Source organism: Coregonus lavaretus, assembly GCF_964263955.1.
Source record: "Coregonus lavaretus genome assembly, chromosome: 14".
NCBI classification, from domain to species: Eukaryota; Metazoa; Chordata; class Actinopteri; order Salmoniformes; family Salmonidae; genus Coregonus; species Coregonus lavaretus.
The window spans coordinates 17,633,444-17,661,317 of NC_140001.1; the positions used below are offsets into that span (position 1 = coordinate 17,633,444).

A 27,874-nucleotide genomic window follows, 5' to 3' on the forward strand; every position below is an offset into this window, starting at 1 on the left:
CCCTGGTAGGATATTCACACAGTTGAAGCTGATGGTGAGTAGTGGAGCAATTTGGTGAAGAGCTACAGTAGTAGAGCACTGTCGAGTCCAGCTCTCTCCTGCAGTGGACTACCAGAAGAAACACCGTCACCATGGCCACCGAGGGGATGTCTAGAGAGGAGGCAGAGGAGTACCAGAAACAGCTGGTGGAGGAAAAGTAAGTCACTACCAGAGTTGCCATCGATTTCCTGTTAATCACCTAAATTACTGAAGATTCTGGTAACTTTGGTAAATTACCGGTAGCTTTGCAACCCTAGAAAGGAATGCTTTAGAGTTGGGGTCCATTCCATTTCAATACAGCAAAATACAATTGAAATTAAATGGAAAATAGATTGAAAATAAATGATGCTCCTGAATCTGATCCCAACCTCCTTGGAATTATTAAAATTGACATTTTGTATTCAATAGCAAGCAAGAGCAGAGCATTTACAGTGAGGGAAAAAAGTATTTGTTCCCCTGCTGATTTTGTACGTTTGCCCACTGACAAAGAAATGATCAGTCTATAATTTTAATGGTAGGTGTATTTGAACAGTGAGAGACAGAATAACAACAACAAAATCCAGAAAAACGCATGTAAAAAATGTTATAAATTGATTAGCATTTTAATGAGGGAAATAAATATTTGACCCCCTCTCAATCAGAAAGATTTCTGGCTCCCAGGTGTCTTTTATACAGGTAACGAGCTGAGATTAGGAGCACACTCTTAAAGGGAGTGCTCCTAATTTCAGCTTGTTACCTGTATAAAAGACATCTGTCCACAGAAGCAATCAATCAATCAGATTCCAAACTCTCCACCATGGCCAAGACCAAAGAGCTCTCCAAGGATGTCAGGGACAAGCTTGTAGACCTACACAAGGCTGGAATGGGCTACAAGACCACTGCCAAGCAGCTTGGTGAGAAGGTGACAACAGTTGGTGCGATTATTCGCAAATGGAAGAAACACAAAATAACTGTCAATCTCCCTCGGCCTGGGGCTCCATGCAAGATCTCACCTCGTGGAGTTTCAATGATTATGAGAACAGTGAGGAATCAGCCCAGAACTACACGGGAGGATCGTCAATGATCTCAAGGCAGCTGGGACCATAGTCACCAAGAAAACAATTGGTAACACACTACGCCGTGAAGGACTGAAATCCTGCAGCGCCCGCAAGGTCCCCCTGCTCAAGAAAGCACATATACAGGGCCGTCTGAAGTTTGCCAATGAACATCTGAATGATTCAGAGGAGAACTGGGTGAAAGTGTTGTGGTCAGATGAGACCAAAATCGAGCTCTTTCGCATCAACTCAACTAGCCGTGTTTGGAGGAGGAGGAATGCTGCATATGACCCCAAGAACGCCATCCCCACCCTCAAACATGGAGGTGGAAACATTATGCTTTGGGGGTGTTTTTCTGCTAAGGGGATAGGACAACTTCACCGCATCAAAGGGACGATGGACGGGGCCATGTACCGTCAAATCTTGGGTGAGAACCTCCTTCCCTCAGCCAGGGCATTGAAAATGGGTTGTGGATGGGTATTCCATCATGACAATGACCCAAAACACACGGCCAAGGCAACAAAGGAGTGGCTCAATAAGAAGCACATTAAGGTCCTGGAGTGGCCTAGCCAGTCTCCAGACCTTAATCCCATAGAAAATCTGTGGAGGGAGCTGAAGGTTCGAGTTGCCAAACGTCAGCCTCAAAACCTTAATGACTTGGAGAAGATCTGCAAAGAGGAGTGGAACAAAATCCCTTCTGAGATGTGTGCAAACTTGGTGGCCAACTACAAGAAACGTCTGACCTCTGTGATTGCCAACAAGGGTTTTGCCACCAAGTACTAAGTCATGTTTTGCAGAGGGGTCAAATACTTATTTCCCTCATTAAAATGCAAATCAATTTATAACATTTTTGACATGTGTTTTTCTGGATTTTTTTGTTGTTATTCTGTCTCTCACTGTTCAAATAAACCTACCATTAAAATTATAGACTGATCATGTCTTTGTCAGTGGGCAAACTTACAAAATCAGCAGGGGATCAAATACTTTTTTCCCTCACTGTAGTTTTACATTTTCCCTTTTGTGAAAAATTAGAGCTACACTGCATGACCAAATGTATGTGGCCACCTGCTCGTCAAACATCTTATTCCAAAATCATGGGCATTAATTTAGGAGTTGGTCCCTCCTTTGCTGCTATAACAGCCTCCACTCTTCTGGGAAGGCTTTCCACTAGATTTTGGGACATTGCTGCTGGAACTTGCTTACATTCAGCCACAAAAGCATTAGTGAGGTCGGGCACTGATGTTGGGCGATTAGGCCTGGCTCGCAGTCGGCGTTCCAATTCATCCCAAAGGTGTTCGATGGGGTTGAGGTCAGGGCTCTGTGCAGGCCAGTCAAGTTCTTCCACACCAATCGACAAACCATTTCTGTATGGACCTCGCTTTGTGCACAGGGGCATTGTCATGCTGAAACAGGAAAGGTCCTTTCTCAAACAGTTGCCACAAAGTTGGAAGCACAGAATCGTCTAGAATGTCATTGTATGATGTAGCGTTAAGATTTCCCTTCACTGGAACTAAGGAGCCTGAGCCATGAAAAACAGCCCCAGACCATTATTCCTCCTCCACCAAACTTTACAGTTGGCACTATGCATTCAGGCAGGTAGCGTTCTCCTGGCATCCGCCAAACCCAGATTAGTCCGTCGGACTACCAGATGGTGAAGCATGATTCATCACTCCAGAGAACGCGTTTCCACTGCTCCAGAGTCCAATGGCGGCGAGCTTTACACCACTCCAGCTTTACACCACCACGCGCTTGGCATTGTGCAAGGTGATCTTAGGCTTGTGTCCGGCTGCTCGGCCATGGAAATCCATTTCATGAAGCTCCCGACAAACAGTTATTGTGCTGACGTTGCTTCCAGAAGCAGTTTGTAACTCGGTAGTGAGTGTTGCTACAGAGGATAGACGATTTTTACGCGCTACATGCTTCAGCACTCTGCGGTCCCGTTCTGTGAGCTTGTGTGGCCTACCACTTCATGGCTGAGCTGTTGTTGGTCCTAGACGTTTCCACTTCACAATAACAGCACTTACAGTTGACCAGGGCAGCTCTAGCAGGGTAGAAATTTGACGAACGGACTAGTTGGAAAGGTGTTATCCTACGACGGTGCCCGTTGAAAGTCACTGAGCTCTTCAGTAAGGCCATTCTACTGCCAATGTTTGTCTATGGAGATTGCATGGCTGTGTGCTCGATGTTATACACCTGTCAGCAACGGGTGTGGCTGAAATAGCCGAATCCACTAATTTGAAGGGTGTCCACATACTTTTGTATATATAGCGTATGTTTTAATTAGACCATATGTGAAGTAAAAAAGCCAAACAGATGAAAGGGAGATACAATGGCAATGAGAAAACTACCTGTAAATGTACCTTGAGAAGATTATTACACTGATAAAAGGTACAATACAATTAAAATCTTTGTGAAGAATGTTTTACCTCATATTAGGATCATATCACAAGAGTCGAACTGAAAGCAGACTACCACCATGCAGTCCTATATTACATCACATCCAGATTATTTCTGAATTACTTTCTGTCTCCAATTACTAAAATTGGTGGGATTGACAAATGCTGTCGTAATCTGGAGATTAACACAAACAAAAGTATTACTCTGCGGCCCTAGAAACTGAGTCTTCATATTTTATTTAGAACTGACACCAGTAACATTGACTGATATGAAAATTGCAACGGCCATTAGGAATTATGATGACAAAAAAGCCTAGAAACACATTTTTATCTCTGAAAATATTATGCTAACCTTTACACAACCAGTATCACACAGTGAAAACACAATGCCTATTTAGCATTTTGGAAGAGTTACATGATATACTATAAGTTTTTTTATAGGTTTGATAACATGGTTTCTGTTCTTGTCTGAAAACAGGATGGAGAGAGATTCAGAGTTCTTGGTAAAGAAGGCTGAGAGGGCCACACTGAGAACGTGCTTAAGAGACAAATACAGACTACCAAAGGTAAGACAGTCTCCTCTCATTCTCATGTCATATGAAACAAGACGATAAATTCTTTAGATACAAATGCCCTCAATAATAAAAAACTATACTGAACAAAAATATAAACGCAACATGCAACAATTTCAAAGATTTTACTGAGTTACAGTTCATATAAGGAAATCAGACAATTTAAATAAATTCATTAGGTCCTAATTTATGGATTTCACATGACTGGAAATACAGATATGCATCTGTTGGTCACAGATACCTTTTTTTTAAAGGTAGGGGCGTGGATCAGAAAACCAGTCAGTATCTGGTGTGACCACCATTTGCCTCATGCTGATCAAGCTGTTGATTGTGGCCTGTGGAATGTTGTCCCACTCCTCTTCAATGGCTTTGCGAAGTTGCTGGATATTGGCGGGAACTGGAACATGCTGACGTACACGTCGATCCAGAGCATCCCATACATGCTCAATGGATGACATGTCTGGTGAGTATGCAGGCCATGGAAGAACTGGGACAGTTTCAGCTTCCAGGAATTTTGTACAGATCCTTGCTACATGGGGCCATGCATTATCATGCTGAAACATGAGGTAATGGCGGTGGATGAATGGCATGACAATGGGCCTCAGGATCTCGTCACAGTATCTCTGTGCATTCAAATTGCCATCGATAAAATGCAATTGTGTTCGTTTTCTGTAGTTTATGCCTACCCATACCATAACCCCACTACCACCATGGGGCACTCTGTTCACAACGTTGACATCGGCAAACCGCTCGCCCACACAATGCCATACACGCTGTCTGCCATCTGCCCGGTACAGTTGAAACCGGGATTCATCTGTGAAGAGCACACTTCTCCAGCGTGCCCATGGCCATCGAAGGTAAGCATTTGCCCACTGAAGTCAGTTACCGCACGCCGAACTGCAGTCAGGTCAAGACCCTGGTGAGGACGCCGAGCATGCAGATGAGCTTCCCTGAGACGGTTTCTGACAGTTTGTGCTGAATTTCTTTGGTTGTGCAAACCCAGTTTCATCAGCTGTCCGTGTGGCTGGTCACAGATATCCTGCGTTTGAGCCCCAGACCAAACATGCCCTGTGTTTTTGTGTGTGTGTGCGTCTGTATGCCCTCTGTCTCACAGGCTATGCAGGGAGTGTCCCTCTCTTGCAGGGTCATAGAGGGTCACATGTGATGCTAAACTAAGTTGTTGTTTGAAGTGTTAGCTGTTGGACCTAAATTCCCTCAGTAAAAACGGTACCTACAGTATGCTAAAAGATGAAAACAATAGAATTTAAACATGATGATATTGATACAGCACATTGGCATAATACATTCCTCCTCAATCAGTCTGACCTGTGCCTTTCTTGCTGTGCTTAGAGTGAACAGGATGCAAACCTGTTGGAGTTGGCAGGAGATGACATCGACGTGCCTGAAGAACTACTCAAGATGGTGGACGAGGATGCCACAGAGGAGGAGGAGAAGGACTCTATCCTGGGCCAGATACAGAACCTACAGAACATGGACATGGACCAGATCAAGGAGAAAGCCTCAGCAACCATGGTTGAGATGAAATCTAAAGCAGAGGAGAAGTGCTGTGTCATGTGATGAGAGAAAACATTGGTTCAGTTGATTTGAGATTAGTTCCTAAGCACCAAGTTTGACCAAGGATATGACTTCCAAGGTTGAAATATACCAGCATTCAAGTATTCTAATCTAGACTGTGGACTTGGACTGATCTGACACACGTATAGTAGGCCTTCTACACAAAGTCTAAATGTAACCAGTCTTAGGTTGGCTAATCTGCCAATAGAGGGTTGTAGAGATTACTCTTAATCTGTCTTTCTCAGAAAGCTGTGGGGAGGAGGTCAGGAAAAACATCACAGGGATGGGAGGGAGTAAGACTATTTTCGTTATTGTGGTTAAAAAGGTTTTCTGTTCTTTTTATATACAGTAAACCTCATGTCTTCTTTGCAAGAAGGTACAATTTGGAAGAGAAAAAACAATGGTATCTTGGTTATAAATGCTCTGAATTGCTTCATGTTAAAAAATATTTCCCTCTGAATTTTCGGCCTTTGTAAAACAGTGTATACAACTGGATTTGGTATTTTTGTTTGTAATAAATACAGAGACGTTTCATAAGAACTCCTTGAAAAACAATCAAGTTCCAGAACTCTGGTTTATATAGTGAGACAATGCCTCCCTGTGGATAAAGTCATTACATTTTATTACATTTAGTAACTGCTCTTAAAGATCCCGGATATAGATCATCTATAGAATATGAAAGAGGCTGGTTAAGATCGTTTTAGCAAAGCTTAATATTACACATTATATCATCATTATCTAACAAACGGAAAGATAATCGCAAAAAACTACCTTTTCACAGCAGGCTGGATATGTAACCTTTTAAGTACAGCTATAAAACTCTGACGGTTATTTCAATTTAAAAATCTAGTCCAAAGTACTAAATACATGTAATCTCCACTCAAGCCAGGCAACTGTATCAAAGAGTTTGCCATGGAATACACTAGGATTTATAGAGTAGACGTACAAAAATCCACCATAGCCCAAAATCCACCATAGCCTGATTCCAGATCTGATGGCAATAGGAGAAGGCAAAACAGCACAAACAGATCTGGAACCAGGCTACCAATGCCCTAGAGAGGGCCTTATCACTAGTGGTGAAACTGCAGGCTATTAATGAAGACTGTCTGCAGCTCGTTTATGTCATCCGTGGTCTCTATGGGAATGCTGGCTCTGCCAGGGGAGTTCAGTAACACTGAGTCACTACTAGTACAGCCATAGTGAGAGAAGCTACAGTTGTCATACAGCGTGGAGCTCACACAACCTGAGCCTCCCACAGCTCCCTGTAGAGGCTCGTACACATCCAGGTAAGGGCTGGAGCAGTGTGGGGAGAGAAGGCCATGGTCTTGGGGGTGAGGGTGGTGGATGTGTGGGTGGAGGTGCTCGGCTCCGGGGCTATGGCAAGGGCTGTGTGAGGGACTGTGGGGCATTGGGCAGGTCTGCAGGCAGCTGTTCCTCCTCATGGTGCGGTGGAGGTCTAGTCTGGCGATCAGGGGCTTGCCGATGTTGACGTCAGTGGTCCAGTCCACCAGCTCATCCACGGCCTTGAAAGAGCCCTGTAGACAAACTGTGAACCCCAGCTGATCCTACAGAGGAGACAAGGAGTAGAATAACATTTTATTGACCTAATATGTTTATACTAGAGCTCCAATGGAGATCAAAACTGTCTTGTCCAAGGTGAGCACTGCCCTAACATGACACCAGCTGCTCCTACAGAGGGGACACAGAGCACAATGAACAGGAATAAAGTCATAGTAATGTGAGAATGTAGAAAGTGGTGATTATCTTTTGTACACCTACCCTGAGCTTCTGTAGAGAGCTGAGGCGTGTGTACAGGCAGTGCTGGGGAAGACTGCTGGAGAGCAGGTAGATGCCAGTCTCCTCTGGTGTCTCCCTGTTCATCTCTTTGGGGTCAATGTCAAGGTCCTGGACAGAACAAAGGAAATGTTATAGGACAAGATGACATGCAAATGCATAGTTTTCAGGCAGGTAGTGTATCTTCAGCATCTTCAGCATAAAGACAGACTCTTTACTATGCTCCTAATGTTGTTTCAGTAAACATTTACATTTACATTTTACATTTTAGTCATTTAGCAGATGCTCTTATCCAGAGCGACTTACAGTTAGTGAGTGCATACATTCTTTTTATTTTTTATTTTTTCATACTGGCCCCCCGTGGGAATCTAACCCACAATCCTGCCGTTGCAAACGCCATGCTCTACCAACTGAGCTACATTCCTGCCGGCCATTCCCTCCCCTACCCTGGACGACGCTGGGCCAATTGTGCGCCGCCCCATGGGTCTCCCGGTCGCGGCCGGCTACGACAAAGCCTTTCATCTCCATGGGAGCTCTAGTAAACCCCAAAAAGACAATATTATTGCTGTCATTGATATTGAACAGAGCTGAGAAAAACCATAATGACATCAGTGGCATATTGAGCTTAAATTCCTTTCCCTATCCTCCTATCCCTTTGGTGTTCACTGATCTGAAAAACTTGGGATGGATTAGTTACACCTTGTCAGTCTTTTCAGATCTGTGGACACAAGGTGTAGGGGATAGGGAAGAAATTGGTGACAGGAGCTTGAGGAAGGAACAAGTTTGCATAATTGAACAGGGCGAAAGACTGTAGCGTCTCACCGGGGAGAAGTTGGTGACGTGAGCCTGGCAGAAGAACATGTCCTCTGGTTTCTTCACGATGTGGGTGTAGATGACCAGCACATTGGAGAACTCTGCAGCGAAGCCCAGCTTGATCTGAGCCCCACAGTCAAAGTCCAGAGACATACTCTCAGGCAGTTCTAGAGTGAAAACACAACGTTACGTCCACACTAAGTACGTTGATAGCTTCAGCTAAACAATTCAAATTTAAATGTACTGTATTTACTTTCATTGTTTGATTGTGTCTGAGGTGTGTCCTTACCATGAGCCTTGGCCCACTGACGGTTGTGATCCAGGGCCATGTCAGAGCTGTCACCAGGCAGAATAGGGTCAGTCAGAGCCCTCCTCTCTGATAGGCTGCTGCGGATCTCCAGAGCCTGCTTCCCCTTAGTGGCATCGAACTGGCCCATGTCTGGATAACACAAACACCACTGTCACGGATTCAGCCGAGGCTGCCCCTCCTCCTTGCTCGGGCAGGCTTCGGCGTTCGTCGTCACCGGAGAACTAGCTGCTACCAATCCATGTATTTATGTTCGACTTGTTTTGTCTTAATTGGTCACACCTGTTTCCCATCATGTAGTTATGTCTTCCCTATTTAACCCTCTGTCTCACACTGTGTGTTGTGCGTGTTTGTTCATGTTTTGGTTGTCGTTAGTGTGCGGGTTTGTTCCCTCCCTGCGTGGAGGTTGTTGTTCATTATTTTACCTACAAGTAAAGTACGCCTTTTGATTAGCTCTGTGTCCTGCGCCTGACTTCGCCTACCGCATTACACTGACGCCTTGACAGAAACACGCACCATAATATGGAGTCAGCAGGTACAGCTATGCCAGCCGGATCGATGGAGGAACGCGTCCAACAACAAGCGACCATGATCCAGGCTCTCGGCACCGCTATGGAACGAGTAGTTAATACTATGGAGCGATGGGAGAGAGGAGGTATCCCTATACCTCCTCCAATTACACCACCACCTACACCAATGTCCATCTCTTCACCATCTGGGTCCAGTGGGATTCGGCTCTCGCTCCCGAGGGCTTATGATGGTACAGCTGCCGGGTGTCAGGGTTTTCTGCTCCAGATAGAGCTCTACCTGGCAACCATCCACCCGGCTCCCTCGGGATACGAGAGCGTGTCCGCCCTCATCTCCTGTCTGTCCGGTAAAGCGCTGGAGTGGGCCAACGCCGAGTGGAGGGGAATAGACGCCGCAACTGTAAGCTATGTAGTGTTCACCCGCCGCTTTAGGGCAGTATTCGATCATCCACCAGAGGGGAGAGCGGCGGGTGAGCGTCTATTCCACCTCAGACAGGGGAAGAGGAGCGCGCAGGAATTTGCACTGGACTTTCGGACTCTAGCTGCCAGCGCAGGATGGAATGAGAGGGCCCTCATCGACCACTACCGTTGCAGCTTAAGGGAGGACGTTCGTCGGGAATTGGCCTGCAGGGACACCAACCTAAACCTGGACCAACTGGTGGATATGTCAATCCGACTGGATAACCTGTTGGCCACCCGCGGACGTCCGGATCAGGGGCCGTCCATTCCATCCCCCAGCACCTCCGAACCTACCCCTATGGAGCTCGGAGGTGCTGCTATGAGGGAGACCGGTAGAAGGGCTGTCACCTGCACCAACTGTGGCCGCAGAGGACACACTGCTGGTCGATGCTGGGGAGGGCCTTCAAGGAGTCGAGGCAGTAGGCAGCGCACTGGTGAACCGTTTCAGGTGAGTAGGCACCCAACTCACCCAGAGCTCCCTGTTGCACATATGTGTATAAATGTTGTATTTCCCGAGTTTTCTTCTCATTCCCAGCATAAGGCGCTAGTAGATTCAGGCGCAGCTGGGAACTTTATTGATCGTCAGTTTACCCGTAGGTTAGGGATTCCTATTGTGCCAGTTGATGTGCCCTTCCCTATACATGCCCTAGATAGTCGCCCTTTAGGGTCAGGTCTGATTAGGGAGGTCACAGCGCCACTCTGGATGAAGACGCAGGAGGGGCATGAGGAAATAATTAGTCTATATCTGATTGATTCTCCTGCGTTTCCAGTGGTTTTGGGGCTTCCCTGGTTAACTTCTCATGACCCCACTATTTCATGGCAACAGAGGGCTCTCAAGGGATGGTCAAGTCAGTGCTCGGGGAGGTGTGTAGGTGTTTCCGTAGGGGCAACTACGGTGGAAAGTCCAAGCCAGGTTCCCACCATGCACATTCCGCCTGAATATGCCGATTTGGCTCTCGCCTTCTGTAAAAAGAAGGCGACTCAATTACCACCCCATCAACAGGGGGATTGTGCGATAAACCTCTAGGTAGGCGCTGCGCTTCCCCGGAGTCACGTGTATCCTCTGTCACAGGAAGAGACGGCGGCTATGGAAACATATGTCACCGAATCTCTGAGACAAGGATACATTCGGCCGTCCACTTCTCCTGTGTCATCGAGTTTATTTTTTGTGAAGAAGAAGGATGGTGGCTTACACCCGTGCATTGACTACCGTGGTCTAAATCAGATCACTGTAAAATAAAGCTATCCATTACCTCTGATTGCGAGCATGACGGAGTCATTGCACGGGGCGCGCTTCTTCACGAAATTGGATCTCAGGAGCGCGTACAACCTGGTGCGTATCCGGGAGGGAGATGAGTGGAAGACTGCATTTAGTACCACCTCGGGGCACTATGAGTACCTCGTCATGCCATACGGTTTGATGAATGCTCCTTCAGTCTTCCAATCTTTTGTTGATGAGATCTTCAGGGACCTGCATGTACAGGGTGTAGTGGTGTATATCGATGACATTCTCATATACTCCGCTACACGGGCCGAGCATGTGTCCCTGGTGCGTCAGGTGCTTGGTCGACTGTTGGAGCATGACCTGTATGTGAAGGCGGAAAAATTTCTGTTCTTCCAAGAATCCATCTCCTTCCTAGGACACCGCCTGTCCGCGTCAGGTGTGGAGATGGAGATTGACCGCATTTCGGCCGTGCGTAATTGGCCGACTCCAACCACGGTGAAGGAGGTGCAGCGATTCTTGGGTTTTGCCAATTACTACCGGAGGTTTATCCGGGGCTTTGGTCAGGTAGCGGCTCCCATTACGTCCTTGCTAAAGGGAGGACTGGTGCGTCTACAGTGGTCAGCTGAGGCGGACAGGGCTTTTGGGCATCTGAAGGACCTGTTTACTTCGGCTCCGGTGCTCGCTCATCCGGATCCTTCCTTGGCATTCCAGGTTGAGGTGGATGCGTCCGAGGCTGGGATTGGAGCTGTACTGTCTCAGCGCTCGGGTACGCCACCAAAACTCTGCCCCTGTGCTTTCTTTTCTAAGAAGCTCAGTCCGGCAGTGCGCAACTATGATGTGGGGGACCGGGAGCTGTTAGCTGTGGTTAAAACTCTGAAAGGGTGGAGGCATTGGCTTGAGGGGGCTAAACACTCTTTTCTCATTTTGACTGACCACCGTAATCTGGAGTACATTTACATTTACGTCATTTAGCAGACGCTCTTATCCAGAGCGACTTACAAATTGGTGCATTCACCCTATAGCCAGTGGGATAACCACTTTACAATGTATTTATTATTATTTATTTCTTTATTTTATTATTTTTTATTTTTTTTTGGGGGGGGGGGGGGTAGAAGGATTACTTTATCCTATCCCAGGTATTCCTTAAAGAGGTGGGGTTTCAAATGTCTCCGGAAGGTGGTGAGTGACTCCGCTGTCCTGGCGTCGTGAGGGAGCTTGTTCCACCATTGGGGTGCCAGAGCAGCGAACAGTTTTGACTGGGCTGAGCGGGAACTATGCTTCCGCAGAGGAAGGGGAGCCAGCAGGCCAGAGGTGGATGAACGCAATGCCCTCGTTTGGGTGTAGGGACTGATCAGAGCCTGAAGGTACAGAGGTGCCGTTCCCCTCACAGCTCCATAGGCAAGCACCATGATCTTGTAACAGATGCGAGCTTCAACTGGAAGCCAGTGGAGTGTGCGGAGGAGCGGGGTGACGTGAGAGAACTTGGGAAGGTTGAACACCAGACGGGCTGCGGCATTCTGGATGAGTTGTAGGGGTTTAATGGCACAGGCAGCCCAGCCAACAGCGAGTTGCAGTAATCCAGACGGGAGATGACAAGTGCCTGGATTAGGACCTGTGCCGCTTCCTGTGTAAGGCAGGGTCGTACTCTCTGAACGGCGAGGAGGCTGAACCCTCGTCAGGCAAGGTGGGCCATGTTCTTCACTCGTTTTGTGTTTACTCTCACTTACAGACCAGGTAAGAACGCTAAGGCAGACGCCCTGTCCCGACTGTATGACACAGAGGAGAGGTCCATTGAGCCCACTCCCATACTTCCGGCGTCGTGTCTGGTGGCACCAGTAGTGTGGGAGGTTGACGCGGACATCGAGCGGGCATAATGTACCGAGCCCACTCCCCCCCCAGTGTCCAGAGGGTCGGATGTACGTGCCGCTCGAGGTTCGTGATCGATTGATCTATTGGGCTCACACGTCACCCTCCTCTGGTCATCCTGGCATCGGTCGGACAGTGCACTGTCTTAGTGGGAAGTACTGGTGGCCCACTTTAGCCAAGGACGTGAGGGTTTATGTTTCCTCCTGCTCGGTGTGCGCCCAGTGTAAGGCACCTAGACACTTGCCCAGGGGGAAGTTACAACCCCTACCCGTTCCACAACGGCCGTGGTCCCACCTATCGGTAGATTTTGTCACGGACCTTCCCCCCTCACAAGGGAACACCACGATCCTGGTCGTTGTGGATCGGTTTTCTAAGTCCTGCCGTCTCATTCCTATGCCAGGTCTCCCTATAGCCCTACAAACTGCTGAGGCCCTATTTACACACGTCTTCTGGCACTACGGGGTACTTGAGGATATTGTGTCGGATCGGGGTCCCCAGTTCACCTCAAGGGTCTGGAGGGCGTTCATGGAACGTCTGGGGGTCTCGATTAGCCTTACCTCAGGTTTTCACCCCGAGAGTAATGGGCAGGTGGAGAGAGTTAATAAGGATGTGGGTAGGTTTCTGAGGTCCTATTGCCAGGACCAGCAGGGGGAGTGGTCAGGTTATATCCCCTGGGCAGAGATAGCCCAAAACTCACTCCGCCACTCCTCTACTAACCTTACGCCTTTCCAGTGTGTGTTAGGTTATCAGCCGGTCCTGGCACCTTGGCCTCAGAGCCAGATCGAGGCTCCTGCGATGGATGAGTGGTTTCGGCGCTCGGACGAGACCTGGAACGCTGCTCATGTACACCTGCAGCGGGCAATCAGGCGACAAAAGGCGAGCGCCGATCGCCACCGCAGGGACCGGGTCTGGCTCTCGACCCGAAACCTGCCCCTTCGCCTGCCCTGCTGGAAGCTGGGTCGGCGGTTTGTGGGGCCATTTAAAGTCCTGAGGAGATTGAACGAGGTTTGTTATAGGTTACAGCTTCCTATTAATTACCATATTAACCCCTTGTTCCATGTGTCTCTCCTCAGGCCGGTAGTAGCTGGTCCACTCCAGGAGTCTGAGGTACGGGAGGTTCCTCCGCCCCCACTGGACATCGAGGGGGCTCCGGCGTACTCGGTCCGTTTCGAGGCGTCGGGTGGGGGGCCTGCAGTATCTCGTGGAGTGGGAGGGGTACGGTCCGGAGGAACGGTGCTGGGTCCCTAGGAGGGACATCCTCGATCCCTCCATGTTGAGGGATTTCCACCAGAGTCATCCGACCCGCCCTACTCCGCGTCCTCCTGGCCGCCCCTGAGGCCGGGGTCGGCGCATGGCTGGAGCTGCGCGTCAAGGGGGGGGTACTGCCACGGATTCAGCCGAGGCTGCCCCTCCTCCTTGCTCAGGCAGGCTTCGGCGTTCGTCGTCACCGGAGTACTAGCTGCTACCGATCCATGTATCTATGTTCGACTTGTTTTGTCTTAATTGGTCACACCTGTTTCCCATCATGTAGTTATGTCTTCCCTATTTAACCCTCTGTCTCACACTGTGTGTTGTGCGTGTTTGTTCATGTTTTGGTTGTCGTTAGTGTGCGGGTTTGTTCCCTCCCTGCGTGGAGGTTGTTGTTCATTATTTTACCTACAAGTAAAGTACGCCTTTTGATTAGCTCTGTGTCCTGCGCCTGACTTCGCCTACCGCATTACACTGACGCCTTGACAACCACAATAACATTACCTCAGGCTCTCGCAGAATACATTTGTTAGACTAAGTATTATTGCCATGATAATCGATGCATGGAGGTATACAAGATAGGATAGGATAGATTTGTTTCTGTACTCCTGTTACTTACGTTGCATGGTACTGCATTAGATCAATACTGTATATTTCATGCTATATTGACTTATACTCCATGACCACAAATACTGTAGATGGGGTGACATTTACAAAATTCTTATTTCACCAATACATAATTGGTCCATTGCTCCTTACCCTCAGCCACTCTGTCCAGCAACACAGTGATCTTCTCATCCTCCAGAAGACGTTTCTTTAGAAACTTGACAAAGACACCGTTAGTGAATCCACTAGAGCTCAGCTCAAACGCTTCTGCATCTTGGCAGCTGCACAAGAGAAAAATGGAACAGCATTGGGGAATATATCATTTAATTTGTTCATACAAAGTTACGAATAGAAGTTTAGACATTTTTGAGTAACCATCAGATTACTTACGTTGCATATCCAAAGACAATGTTAGCTGTGACCCTCAATAGTATGTTTGGGGTGGTATCATCATGAATATTTCTAAAAATATCAATTTAATAGTCACAGTATTAAAGAATAATACAACAAACAAGAAATGGTGAGTGGTTTATATCCCATGTTACTAACAGGGAAGGGAAATTGAATAGTAGTGAAAAACAAATTAATATAAAACAAACATCATGGTTATCATAGTATACTAGTCTTTACCCACCTCTTCCTGCACATATCCAGCAGGAACACATTGAGGCCTGTCTCCTTCTCCTGCATCAGTTTGAGGATGCTCTGCACACACAGGCAGTTGGCTGAGCGGTACGGGTTTGGAGCATCCACCGGTACCATGAAGCTGTTGCCATAGTTCTCATAACCATGTCCAGCATAGTACAGCAAACCTAGGAGAAGGTTATGGAAGTGAATTGAATGAGAGAGTAAATAGAGCAGTGAATGAAATAAGACTGAAAATAGACTTCACTTTTTAAAACTAGTATTTTTTATTTTTTGTTTTTTTTTGTAAATTATATGATTCACTATATTTTTGGAAAACCAGATCAAATAAACTAATATTTGACTGAAACTTGACAAGAACGGATCAAATTATTCTAGGTCGGTCTCTCATACTCTAAAAGGCCATAATAATGAATGGTGTACCATAGACACCCTTGTGAAGTAAGAGCAGAAACTCGTCCACGGCGTTGCGCATCTCTGACTCGGTGAGGTCCAGCAGCGATACTACCTTGAAGTTGAGCTGGCGCAGGAGGTTGGTGAGATCATACACATCCACCATTGGCGCCTTGAGCTGGGGGTGGTTCTGGTACGAGAGGTTCCCGATCAGCAGGGCCACTTTATCTGTCGCTGTGATGGGAGACAAATACCATCAATGACTAGGAGTTCAAATCAATTGTGGAATAATTAAACATATCAACATTGACCAACATGGAGAGAAAATTGTACAGAAGAAATGTTAAGAGGCATTTGATATTCTAGCAGTAATAAAGATAACCGGGTACTGGGTGGATACATTTTTTGTTCTGCTTACCATAAGGTGGTTCTTGATCGCTGTTCAGGATTAGTTCACTGATACCTACAATCACAATACTATCATTATATAATACAGATATTGCACATTGATACAAATTCTCAACTGCTCTATGTACTGTGCAGAAACATTTATAATTGCTGGAAACAATGTCCAATAAACAGTGATAGATCAGCTCAAATATACTTTCAATGCGTGTCACTTGCCTGCTCCAAAGGCAAAAACATCATCTGTGGGAAAACAATTTCAGAACAATTACTGGAATGTATATTTCCTGTGCTTTTATTTAAACTGAATTAAAGTAAAAGTGTCACTGATTAGGTGGGGTCAGTCAGAGGCCAAAAGGATCAACATGCCTAATGTTAGCAATTAGTAAATGAGTACCCACTGAAAATATGTCCTGTCTTGAACATTTATAAATATTAATTGGAAATGAATAAGGGACATCTAAGCTGAATCACTGAAAGACGCGAATGATTATATAATTTAAAATGTAGAGATTTTGAGCATCAGTAAAGACAATTTTTCAAATTTCAGAGGATAACATATTTTCTGTGGGATTGTTATGATTATGTTGTGCTCTCAAAAATATAATATTAAGAACAGGCAAAAATCCAAAGGATGAAAAAAATGCATGCAACACCTGGAACCAAACCCTCATTCTCTGAAAACGAGTTCCTATAAAAACAGATTCATTTTGCCATCCCATTGTTTGCAACATGGCCCTGTTCTATTCATGCACATACTGTACATCCCAGGTGGCCAAACTAAGAGAAACCAGGCATTTTAACTATACCTTCAGAACACTCCATTGCCCCTGAAAACGGGACAGATATCCTTGGTCCTTTCATTCAAGAACAAGAGTAAGTAATCATCAAGAACTGTCACCAAATTCAATGCGAGTAGTTTTTGCTCATATTGTATACTGATAAACAGATATTTTGTTTAGGATCAATATCATCATTATAGTGCTGTAAAATAAAGGACAGTGACATACCCACTAGAACGTCTACTTCATTCGTCCACGTCCTCTCGTTGTTAATGCAAATCTCACAGCGATACTTTCCCTGATGTTCCAGCAGCAGATACGGAATCTGTTTGAATTAACGAACAATCTCAAGCTATTTGAAAAAAACTATACTAACTAACTGTTTTCATCCGATTTGTACAACATCTAACATTATTGTATAGTTACTGTACTGTAGCTACAAAAGATACTGTAACAGTGTACCTATAACAGTATAAAAGTGTAACTTTCTATATAAGCGCTCAAGGATGTTAGCATCCTCCTCTGTCCTCCTTACCGTGAGTCTCCTCTTGGAGGCCTCTGGAAAGGGAAGGGGCACCCCGTTCCTGTGCCACTGGTAGCGGGGGATTGGCCTCCCTACCGCCCCACACTCCAGCTGCAGAGCATCCCCCACCAGCAGTCTCTGGCCCTGGGGCTGGATCACCACCTTCAGCCTGCCCTCCAACGAGTGGGACCCCAACCCTGCATGCAAAACATACAAGTATTTTCAATGTGCAGTTGCTCTGGGGGCGAGTTTAGCAAAAGCTTTGGAGGGATAAAAGACGATGTAATTGCTACAAAGCATTCAGCAAATTCACCCCTGTTTTGTCTGTCTTTCACAGAAAGGAGGAACCGACAATGTTAGCCTTATTAAAATGGAAACCGATATTATTTTTTAAATAAATTATATCCCAGGCAGAAGAAAGATACAATAACAATGTTGTCCATGAACTGATTGGGAGGTACAAGATAGTGGCTCACCATAAGATGTGGCAACATTCAGGACATCCACCTGAACCCACTGGCTGAACTCAAAGGAGTCTCCACAATTAACCCTGCAGATGTAGAAGCCTGCGTCTGTCAGTTGGACTGGGCTAACCACCAGGTCTGGAGAAGAACTGTTGGGTACCTAGAGAAATCACAAAGAAGATGTGTCAAATCAATTCATAATACATGAAAAATCATTATGAAGCCACAGCTGTCACAATGTCATCTGGTCAAGATATCAGCAATATGATTATCTGAAAACATGTTTAATAACATGTTTATAACCAATGCATAAACAGTACGGTCTACCTTCAAAACATACCCTAGTCGGCTACCCACCTCCTCCTTGGTTTTGAACCACTGGTACTTAACACCAGCCTTTCCCACAGCATAACAGCTGAGTCGCAGGTTGTGTCCCACTATTATAGCCACAGACTGGGGCTGAATGAGGATCTGGATACCTAAACACAACCATTATGGGAAGAAGGGAGCTCAGCACTGTTAGGTCTGTACAATCTGCATAAGAAATATTAGAATCTCTATAAATCAATACATTCTCAATAATTATTAAAATATATGTACAATAAATAATCAATACATTTACATACAGGCACGAAAATCAAGAGTCGAGATTAACCTGTCACCAAAACCATTTATAATCATGAGCCTTCCCTCCAGGTAACAACCAGATAATAGTCAGAGAACACATCTTCTAAAGATGCTCTGTATACCTGGTGGTTTGACACACTGTAGGGCCTCTGTCTGGCCCATGGTTTGTAGTAAGTCTACCAGATGGCCCAGGGTGCACCCTCTGTCTCCCATGAGCCTGAGCAGCATGTGGCTGGGGCTGCCCTCCAGCTCCAACACTTTCAGAGAGCACATCTCCATCTCATCTGGACTGCACAGTGGAGGAAAAGGCATCATTTATCCACACAGTAATGCATACACATACTGTCTAAGAGACTATTTAATAAGAAAATGATATGAACAGCAGAGGAGGCACATAGCTCACAAGTTAGTTCACACTTAGGAAATGAAAAATGCACAGGAATACTGATAACATGTATTATTGTGTTGTAAAATATAAAAGTGGGAGGTGTACTACAGTATGTTGAGGATTGGGATAATATTTCTACTGTAAAATCAAACAAGTAAACTAACATGTTTAAAGAGTAACCATTCAGACTAGCCCAACCGGCTGCAAAATGGCGCTATTATTCATTTTAGGTCGTTAGGTAATACGGCATCAGGAAGAACTACGCCCTCTAGGGGTCTCGGCGTGACCGTCAGACTGGCTGTCCGACTGCTTAATTAGGCTTACCTCACTCTAAAACGCCGGTCATTGCCGACCATCTCCCCGAGTTTACGCCATCCTTTACTGTTGGTTTTATCCAGAACCTCACACAGTTTCCTCAAGACAGGTTCTTTCAGAAAATGTAAGTTTAAAGACCGGTCAGATGAATCCGACATCTCAACGAATAACTGCAGTTCAATTCAGCCAATTTGAAAAAGTTTCTTTCAAAAAATCGGAACATTTGTGAAATGAAAACTATGTCGCAGTTTTCTAAACAGAAGAAGTAGATACATGGGCATGGTCACGGCAGAAGTTTGGGGGATTTCCGAAGATCATTCTAGAGATGCCAAAAAGACACAAATCTTCAGACGAGTTGATGTTACTTCCTGAAACAGTTTACAAATAGTGATAGACACTCCTACCACTGGGTGGGACTTTCGGTTTAGGCATGGGTCTTCCGTTTTTGCCCCAATACTCTAAACTTGCATCCTTCCTTACCTCCTTGATCACGAACTTCTCTTAAGGAAAGAAGGAAGCTGAGGGAAAGGACGAGTGATAGAGGAAGGGTGCATTATTAACCCAAATTGGGTTGAATAATTCCCAATTTAAATTTTATTAGTATTACTTATAAAATGCTTAAACAGTTCCCACATCTTAAATAAATTATTTGTATTAATCTGTTTGGTTCAACTTTCATTATTTCTAGTCATAAATCATCTCACTTTTTTCAATGTTTAGTAATACCAAAGATATTACATTTACATTTACATTTTAGTCATTTAGCAGACGCTCTTAACCAGAGCGACTTACAGGAGCAATTAGGGTTAAGTGCCTTGCTCAAGGGCACATTAACGTCATTTAGCAGACGCTCTTAGCCAGAGCGACTCACAAATTGGTGCGTTCACCCTATAGCCAGTGGGATAACCACTATGTTCTATTATATTGACAAGATAGTCGAGTGACTGCTCTAACAATGAAAATACATGTCCTCAAAGATGGAAAGCAGGAGGGTGGGGGCGCGGTCAGGTTGGACCATTGTAGCCAATGAGAGGGCAGACACACAGGCTCTACTCTGATATATAGTCATATTTTTCAAAGCTGCCGAAATGCCACGTGCGTCCACTTATATCAGTGCATTCATAAAAACCTAACCATTAGGACATTTCTATTCCATCAAATAAGACTCACGTAGCAAATTAGCAATTACATTATTTGTTGACCAAATTCGACATGCTCATTGTCGAATAACATCGACGGGGCTGTAGTGGAGCGGGTCGAGAGTTTCAAGTTCCTTGGTGTCCACATCACCAACAAACTATCATGGTCCAAACACACCAAGACAGTCGTAAAGAGGGCACGACAACACCTTTTCCCCTCAGGAGACTGAAAAGATTTGGCATGGGTCCCCAGATCCTCAAAAAGTTCTACAGCTGCACCATCGAGAGCATCCTGACCGGTTGCATCACCGCCTGGTATGGCAATTGCTCGACATCCGACCATAAGGCGCTACATAGGGTAGTGCGTATGGCCCAGTACATCACTGGGGCCAAGCTTCCTGCCATCCAGGACCTCTATACCAGGCGGTGTCAGAGGAAGGCCCTCAAAATTGTCGAAGACTCCATTCACCCAAGTCATAGACTGTTCTCTCCGCTACCGCACGGCAAGCGGTACCGGAGCACCATGTCTAGGTCCAAAAGACTCCTTAACACTTCTACCCCCAAGCCATAAGACTGCTGAACAATTAATCAAATGGCCACCCAGACTATTTACATTGACCCCCCTTTGTTTTTACACTGCTGCTACTCGCTGTTTATTATCTATGAATAGTCATTTTAACCCCTACTTACATGTACAAATTACCTCGACTAACCTGTACCCCCTGTATATAGCCTTGTTATTGTTTTTTTATTGTGATACTTTTAATGATGTTTTACTTTAGTTTATTTAGTAAATATTTTCACGGTAAGGTCTACACCTGTTTTATTCAGCGCATGTGACAAATAAAATGTGATTTGATTTGACCTCCATTAAAGATTCTCTATTATATTAACAAGATATTAGAGTGACCGCTCTAACAACAGAAATACATGTCCTCAAAGATGGAAGGCAAGCGGGAGGAGGCGAGATCAGGTGGGACCATTCTAGCCAATGAGGGCAGATACACATGTGAACAACGGGCCATAGAGATAGATAGAGGATTCATCTTTGTATCTGTGCCATTATAGCGTCTGTGACAGCATGGGTAGCGCCATTGAGGCTATCTCCATTTTAAAGTAGTTTATTTTTTTCTTCTTCATTGGCTAATTGCTCCAACTAATAGGAATCCCCAACTAGTTGACAACTTTAAAATGGCGGAAGCCCTCAATGGCAATGTCCATGCTAAAATATATAAGTGGATATCTAGATAAAGTCGTTTTTTCAAAGTTGGCGAAATGCCATGTGCTTCCACTTATATTAGTGCATTCATAACAATCATAATAATCTCACCATTACGAAACTTCTATTCGATCAAATAAGCCCCATATAGCAAATTTGCAATAAAAAATATTGCTTACCAAATTCGACACTCTCTAATTGACCTCCATACAACAATTATTTATTTCGTGGGCTTTTTTCGTGGACAGATTTTGGGTGGAGCAAATCCTCTCACTTCGCCTCTTCCTCTCTGACTAGACTGACTGCCGTACTATACAGGTAGCGATGTGAATTGTACCAATGCAGCAGAGGCTTCGACAACTGTAGACTACAAAATAAGATGTGATATTCGTTGAGATAAGAAATAGTCATGCAATTCAAGAACACACCTCTTATGTCAGCACTTTAACCACGAGTCCAGTGGATTCGTGCTTTATCTAGGTGAGTACTATACATTTTACATTGTAACTCATTTTACCTTTTTTCTCAAATACAACATTATGTAAGTTAAAACATATTGCGTGTATTACATACTTCATGTAAATTCAATTTTTATTGACTTACCTTTATAGACTAAAGTAATGTGACATGACGATTTGGGTTATGTTGGCTACAGTAGATAGTCAGGAAGTAATGTGACATGACGATTTGGGTTATGTTGGCTACAGTAGATAGTCAGGAACAGTCTTTGGCCTCGTAAACAATAGCAATGTGAACTTGGCCTGAAATAGCCCTATAAATAACTAGTATGCCAAATTCATGGTGTTAATAATAAAAATGTACACTTGGATATTGTCGTTTTATTTATGTTATGATTACATAAATAAATAAAAACAATATCTAAATGTAAATGTTATTATTAATATCAAATGTTTTCTCACAACCATATTTTCTATTGAACACCAAAAGCAAATTCAGTAACTTTCCATGAGGCCATACCCCAGCTCTCCCCAACCCACCTAAGCATTGCCCTGAGCAACTACCATCACATAACCTTGTAAATTATCTGGGTTAGTCATACCTGTATTGACCTGTATTACCTGTATTTATTTGTATTTTGAATGACCCACAGAGTCATAGCCACTGTTTGTGGTGACGGGTCATGAGTGCAGCAATAACATTCTTAGGCACATCTCTTTTCTATCAACTGTTTTGGGTCGTTAGTCTTTGGTCTTTCAGTTGTTTATATCAGGGCAGAGACTCAGAAAGATGGACTTACCAACAGGGTAACACAGGGTACAAGTACTAAACACTAAATATGTTTCAGTAAGTTAATTAAGCTGTTATTAATCATAACTGTCATAAATGTGTTCAGAAATTAGGCCAAATGATCCCAAATTGTACAAGAATAGCCTCCCTCCTCATTACAAATGCTCATTTTAGCCCTCCTTGATTGTCCTCAGTGGTCCCTTTAAACTCCACTTTCATTTGACTTTGCACTCTCTTGCACTAGTAGTGACATTCCTTAGATCACATAAAGGGGAAATATAGCCCTGAAGAATATGGTTGCAAAGTTTGTTTCCAACTTATCATTTCACATACTACCACAAATTGTACTCACGTGCATTGCTAATATTTCATGCAGAGAAACATAGTATGTGTGTAAGCATCGTGAGAGGGTTTACTGAATAAATGTGTAGGATTTAAAAAGCTATACTAGCTATACTACTTTCAACACCCCTTTCTGGGTCAGTGCAGTGCGTCCGACAGTACCCTTTACCTTCCTTCCGAAAACAATCACTTAGTCAAGGGCCCTAGTGACAGGATCCTACCTCTCACAGTGCTTTAAACTGCCAACCGTCTTTAAAAGGAGATATTTATGATTTATTTATATTTATGGTTTTGATAAGTTCGCCGTATTGTACATTGCTCTCCGTTACTCTGTTTTTTGTATGGTCATTAGCAGAGTAAACATGATCCCAATTTTAGCTTCAAGATGCCAGCAATATGAAGTAGAGTAGATTGTAGATTGTGCTGATTTATTGAACCATATCGCGCGGCGTAGTTTAAAATCTCAGTGGAAAGTGCTAAAACAATGACGCCATATCTGAATTCAGCGATCTTTATGCACATTTGCCATTGTTTACCCTTTATATGTTTTTTGTCAAGTAAAAACAATACTTTTGTAGCACTTCATTAACTTAATTAAGCCATGGGATGTCACATCCCTTTCCAGGGCCCATCACCACTGTCTGTGAGGTTAGGGGCAAGATGTGGGGAGAAGTTGGAGGGGCACTGGTGTTGTTGCTGCTGCTTTCTGAAGTCTTGGACTGCATTGGTAAGTTATAATAAAGGCATAGATGTAACTGTTGCTGTATCGCAAACATACAACATTTAAGTCTTGAGAATTCCAATTTTTTATTGGGATTACATTGTATTAATTGAAATTGGCATTGTACACTGAGTTTACAAAACATTAGAAACACCTTCCTACTATTGAGTTGCACCCCCTTTTGAACTCAGACCAACCTCAATTAGTTGGGACATGGACTCTACAAAGTGTCAAAAGCATTTCACAGGGATGCTGGCCCATGTTGACTCCAATGCTTCCCCACAGTTGTGTCAAGTTGGCTGGTAGTGGATCTCTACTCCGAATAGCTTGTTTAATCTCATCCCACAGATGCTCAATTGGATTGAGATCTGGTGACTGGGCAGGCCACTGCAGTAAACTGAATTCACTGTCATGTTTGTGGAACCATTACTGGACAATCCTAGCCTTGTGGTATGGGGCAAAAATTAATTGCAGATGGATACACTGCTACCATGAGGATGCATGTACTCATGTGTTTTTCTCCATACCCTAGTCCTCCCATCAGAGTGAAACAGCAGAAACCGGGATTCATCAGACCAGGCAATGTTTTTCCAATTCTTCAGTGTCCATGTCTCAATTGTCCATTTTTTTCTTCTTAAAAACCATTCTTTAACCTGTCTCCTCCCCTTCATCAACACTGATTGAAGTGGATTTTTGACATCAATAAGGGATCATAGCTTTCACCTGGATTCACCTGGTTGAAAATAAAATAAAATAAAAACAATGTATGCACTCACTAACTGTAAGTCGCTCTGGATAAGAGCGTCTGCTAAATGACTAAAATGTAAATGTAAATGTCAGTCTATGTCATGGAAAGAGCAGCTGTTCCTAATGTTTTATACACTCAGTGTATATGGTGTTTATATGTTTTCATATTTTTTTATAAAGGGTTGGTCACCATTGAAACCAGGGTCTCATTTACAAGGGAGCCCTGTGAACATGAAGATATACAATAAAATGTAATACAACATAATGTAAAATAACAATATCAATACAATACAATAAAATACAACAAGATTAATCAAAACAAACACAACTCTCACATACAGTGGGGGAAAAAAGTATTTAGTCAGCCACCAATTGTGCAAGTTCTCCCACTTAAAAAGATGAGAGAGGCCTGTAATTTTCATCATAGGTACACGTCAACTATGACAGACAAAATGAGAAAAAAAAATCCAGAAAATCACAATGTAGGATTTTTAATGAATTTATTTGCAAATTATGGTGGAAAATAAGTATTTGGTCAATAACAAAAGTTTCTCAATACTTTGTTATATACCCTTTGTTGGCAATGACACAGGTCAAACGTTTTCTGTAAGTCTTCACAAGGTTTTCACACACTGTTACTGGTATTTTGGCCCATTCCTCCATGCAGATCTCCTCTAGAGCAGTGATGTTTTGGGGCTGTCGCTGGGCAACACAGACTTTCAACTCCCTCCAAAGATGTTCTATGGGGTTGAGATCTGGAGACTGGCTAGGCCACTCCAGGACCTTGAAATGCTTCTTACGAAGCCACTCCTTCGTTGCCCGGGCGGTGTGTTTGGGATCATTGTCATGCTGAAAGACCCAGCCACGTTTCATCTTCAATGCCCTTGCTGATGGAAGGAGGTTTTCACTCAAAATCTCACGATACATGGCCCCATTCATTCTTTCCTTTACACGGATCAGTCGTCCTGGTCCCTTTGCAGAAAAACAGCCCCAAAGCATGATGTTTCCACCCCCATGCTTCACAGTAGGTATGGTGTTCTTTGGATGCAACTCAGCATTCTTTGTCCTCCAAACACGACGAGTTGAGTTTTTACCAAAAAGTTATATTTTGGTTTCATCTGACCATATGACATTCTCCCAATCCTCTTCTGGATCATCCAAATGCACTCTAGCAAACTTCAGATGGGCCTGGACATGTACTGGCTTAAGCAGGGGGACACGTCTGGCACTGCAGGATTTGAGTCCCTGGCGGCGTAGTGTGTTACTGATGGTAGGCTTTGTTACTTTGGTCCCAGCTCTCTGCAGGTCATTCACTAGGTCCCCCCGTGTGGTTCTGGGATTTTTGCTCACCGTTCTTGTGATCATTTTGACCCCACGGGGTGAGATCTTGCGTGGAGCCCCAGATCGAGGGAGATTATCAGTGGTCTTGTATGTCTTCCATTTCCTAATAATTGCTCCCACAGTTGATTTCTTCAAACCAAGCTGCTTACCTATTGCCGATTCAGTCTTCCCAGCCTGGTGCAGGTCTACAATTTTGTTTCTGGTGTCCTTTGACAGCTCTTTGGTCTTGGCCATAGTGGAGTTTAGAGTGTGACTGTTTGAGGTAGTGGACAGATGTCTTTTATACTGATAACAAGTTCAAACAGGTGCCATTAATACAGGTAACGAGTGGAGGACAGAGGAGCCTCTTAAAGAAGAAGTTACAGGTCTGTGAGAGCCAGAAATCTTGCTTGTTTGTAGGTGACCAAATACTTATTTTCCACCATAATTTGCAAATAAATTCATAAAAAATCCTACAATGTGATTTTCTGGATTTTTTTCCCTCAATTTGTCTGTCATAGTTGACGTGTACCTATGATGAAAATTACAGTCCTCTCTCATCTTTTTAAGTGGGAGAACTTGCACAATTGGTGGCTGACTAAATACTTTTTTCCCCACTGTATCACCTTCCTTAAACGATCCAATGGAGACCAGTGAGTCTAACTTCAAGGTGGCCTGAAGGCTATTCCATGAGCTGGGGGCATTAAAACTAAAAGCATTTTCCCCCAGCTCAGTGGAGACCTGCGGGAACTCCAGAACCAGCCAGTCCAGAGAGCGGGTCTGAAAATTGCTGGATCTCTGAGGTAGTGGGGGAGTCAATGAAGAACAGCGTTAAGTACAAAAAGTAGCCCATGCTGGGCCCTTCTGGTAGTCAGAGACTCCCAGCCAACAGAACTATACAAAATGCAGTGATGTGTACGAAAATTGTCCGCAGTGATAAAAATCAGTGCTGAGTGATAGACTGAATCTAAAGGTTTTTAAACAGAGGCTGCCGTGTGCATGTACTGTAGATTATATCACCGTAATGAAGTACTGCAAGAAGAGTTGCTTGAACAATCTTTCTCCTACTTTCAAAAGTGAGGCAGGATTTATTTCTTATAAAAGAAACCAATCTTAATTCTCAGCTTTTTTGTCAGTTTTTCAATGTGTGTTTTTTTAAAGACAGCTTATCTTCAATTCAAATACCCAAGTACTTATAATGGGGAACTTGCTAGATTTGGGCTCCCTTCAATGTGCAAATACGCAGGTCCTCAGGGTCAATATTACGAGACTTAAAGAACAACATAAACTTTGTTTTATTAGCATTTAGCACTAGTTTAAGATCAGTAAGTGATTTTTGAATTGAGTCAAAACCATGCCGTCATGAATGGCCTGCTGTACTGAGGGGTCATAGGAGTAAATAACTGTATAATCCGCGTAAAGATGAATGTTACAGGTTTTAACAGATAGACCAATATTATTTATATAAATAGTGAAGAGAACAGGGCCTAAAATCGACCCCTGCGGCACACCTTTCATAATATTGAGGAAACTAGATTTGATACCGTCAGTAAGCAAACATTGTGTCCTGTCCATTATATAGTTCTTGAATCAATTGCAAGATGCCTGATCTAGGCCTATTTCAGACAAACTTTGAATAAGTAATAAATGGTCAACCATATCGAACGCCTTTGACAGGTCAAAAAATATGTTTATGGTCTAAACAATATAGCACAGCATCTAAGACAAGTGTAGCCGCTGAAACTGTGATATGTCCAGGTCTAAAACCAGATTGGTGCTCCTTAAGAATAGAATAAGAAGTTAAAACAGTTCTAAGCTGAGAGTTGCCTAGGGATCTTTGGCAAGGCAAGATAGCTTGTAAATTGGACAGTAGTTATCCAAGTCAGAAGGATCTCCGCCTGTCATGGGCCTCTCACTCCACCGGGTTACCACCTTAATTTTCTTCCACTCTGCTCACCACTCTCTCTACTCAGCCTAACTAGCTCCACCTGTCCCTGCTCTGCTCTGCTCTTATTACTCTGCCAGCTGCGCTGCATTACCCACTACCTCTCCCAGTATTTAAGGCCCTGTCTTTCAGCTCTCCGGTGTCAGATCGTCTGCAAAGCTCACACCCGGAACCTGTTTGCTCGCGCTTC

General features: G+C 44.2%; 3 protein-coding genes across 5 annotated transcripts in view; 2 read left to right on the plus strand and 1 right to left on the minus strand.

Moving 5' to 3' along the window:
• Window positions 1-131: 131 nt before the first annotated feature.
• On the plus strand, window positions 132-5,619 carry LOC311141061 (complexin-4-like; the record flags this gene model as incomplete). Its single annotated transcript, XM_084176339.1, has 3 exons — window positions 132-196; window positions 3,948-4,035; window positions 5,392-5,619. The coding sequence occupies 3 exons, from the start codon at window positions 132-134 to the stop codon at window positions 5,617-5,619; spliced, it is 381 nt and encodes a 126-aa protein (XP_084032465.1).
• A 316-nt stretch (window positions 5,620-5,935) lies between these two features.
• Window positions 5,936-19,411, minus strand: malt1 (MALT paracaspase 1). Of its 2 annotated transcripts, XM_084176761.1 has the most exons (17): window positions 19,013-19,411; window positions 18,423-18,589; window positions 18,031-18,152; window positions 17,686-17,833; window positions 17,222-17,406; window positions 16,915-17,011; window positions 16,714-16,761; window positions 16,124-16,147; window positions 15,918-15,962; window positions 15,530-15,733; window positions 15,096-15,273; window positions 14,852-14,923; window positions 14,615-14,742; window positions 8,513-8,662; window positions 8,233-8,390; window positions 7,396-7,521; window positions 5,936-7,181 (listed from the first exon to the last, which is right to left on the minus strand). In XM_084176761.1, exons 1-17 carry the CDS (start codon window positions 19,159-19,161, stop codon window positions 6,687-6,689), a joined length of 2,496 nt encoding a protein of 831 aa, XP_084032887.1. In that variant the 5' UTR covers window positions 19,162-19,411; the 3' UTR covers window positions 5,936-6,686. The 2 variants fall into 2 exon arrangements, with proteins under 2 accessions (XP_084032887.1, XP_084032888.1); XM_084176762.1 differs by lacking the exon at window positions 16,714-16,761 and having other exon boundaries at window positions 19,013-19,389.
• A 2,157-nt stretch (window positions 19,412-21,568) lies between these two features.
• The window catches only part of LOC311141436 (prolactin receptor-like), a 28,660-nt gene continuing 22,354 nt past the window's right edge, over window positions 21,569-27,874 (plus strand). The window contains exons 1-2 of one of the 2 annotated variants that reach the window (XM_084176765.1): window positions 21,569-21,841; window positions 23,577-23,678. In XM_084176765.1, the coding sequence (XP_084032891.1) occupies window positions 23,612-23,678 (67 nt within the window). In that variant the 5' untranslated portion in view covers window positions 21,569-21,841; window positions 23,577-23,611. The remainder of the gene's footprint in view (window positions 21,842-23,576; window positions 23,679-27,874) is intronic. The other variant, XM_084176766.1, reaches the window with a different exon arrangement.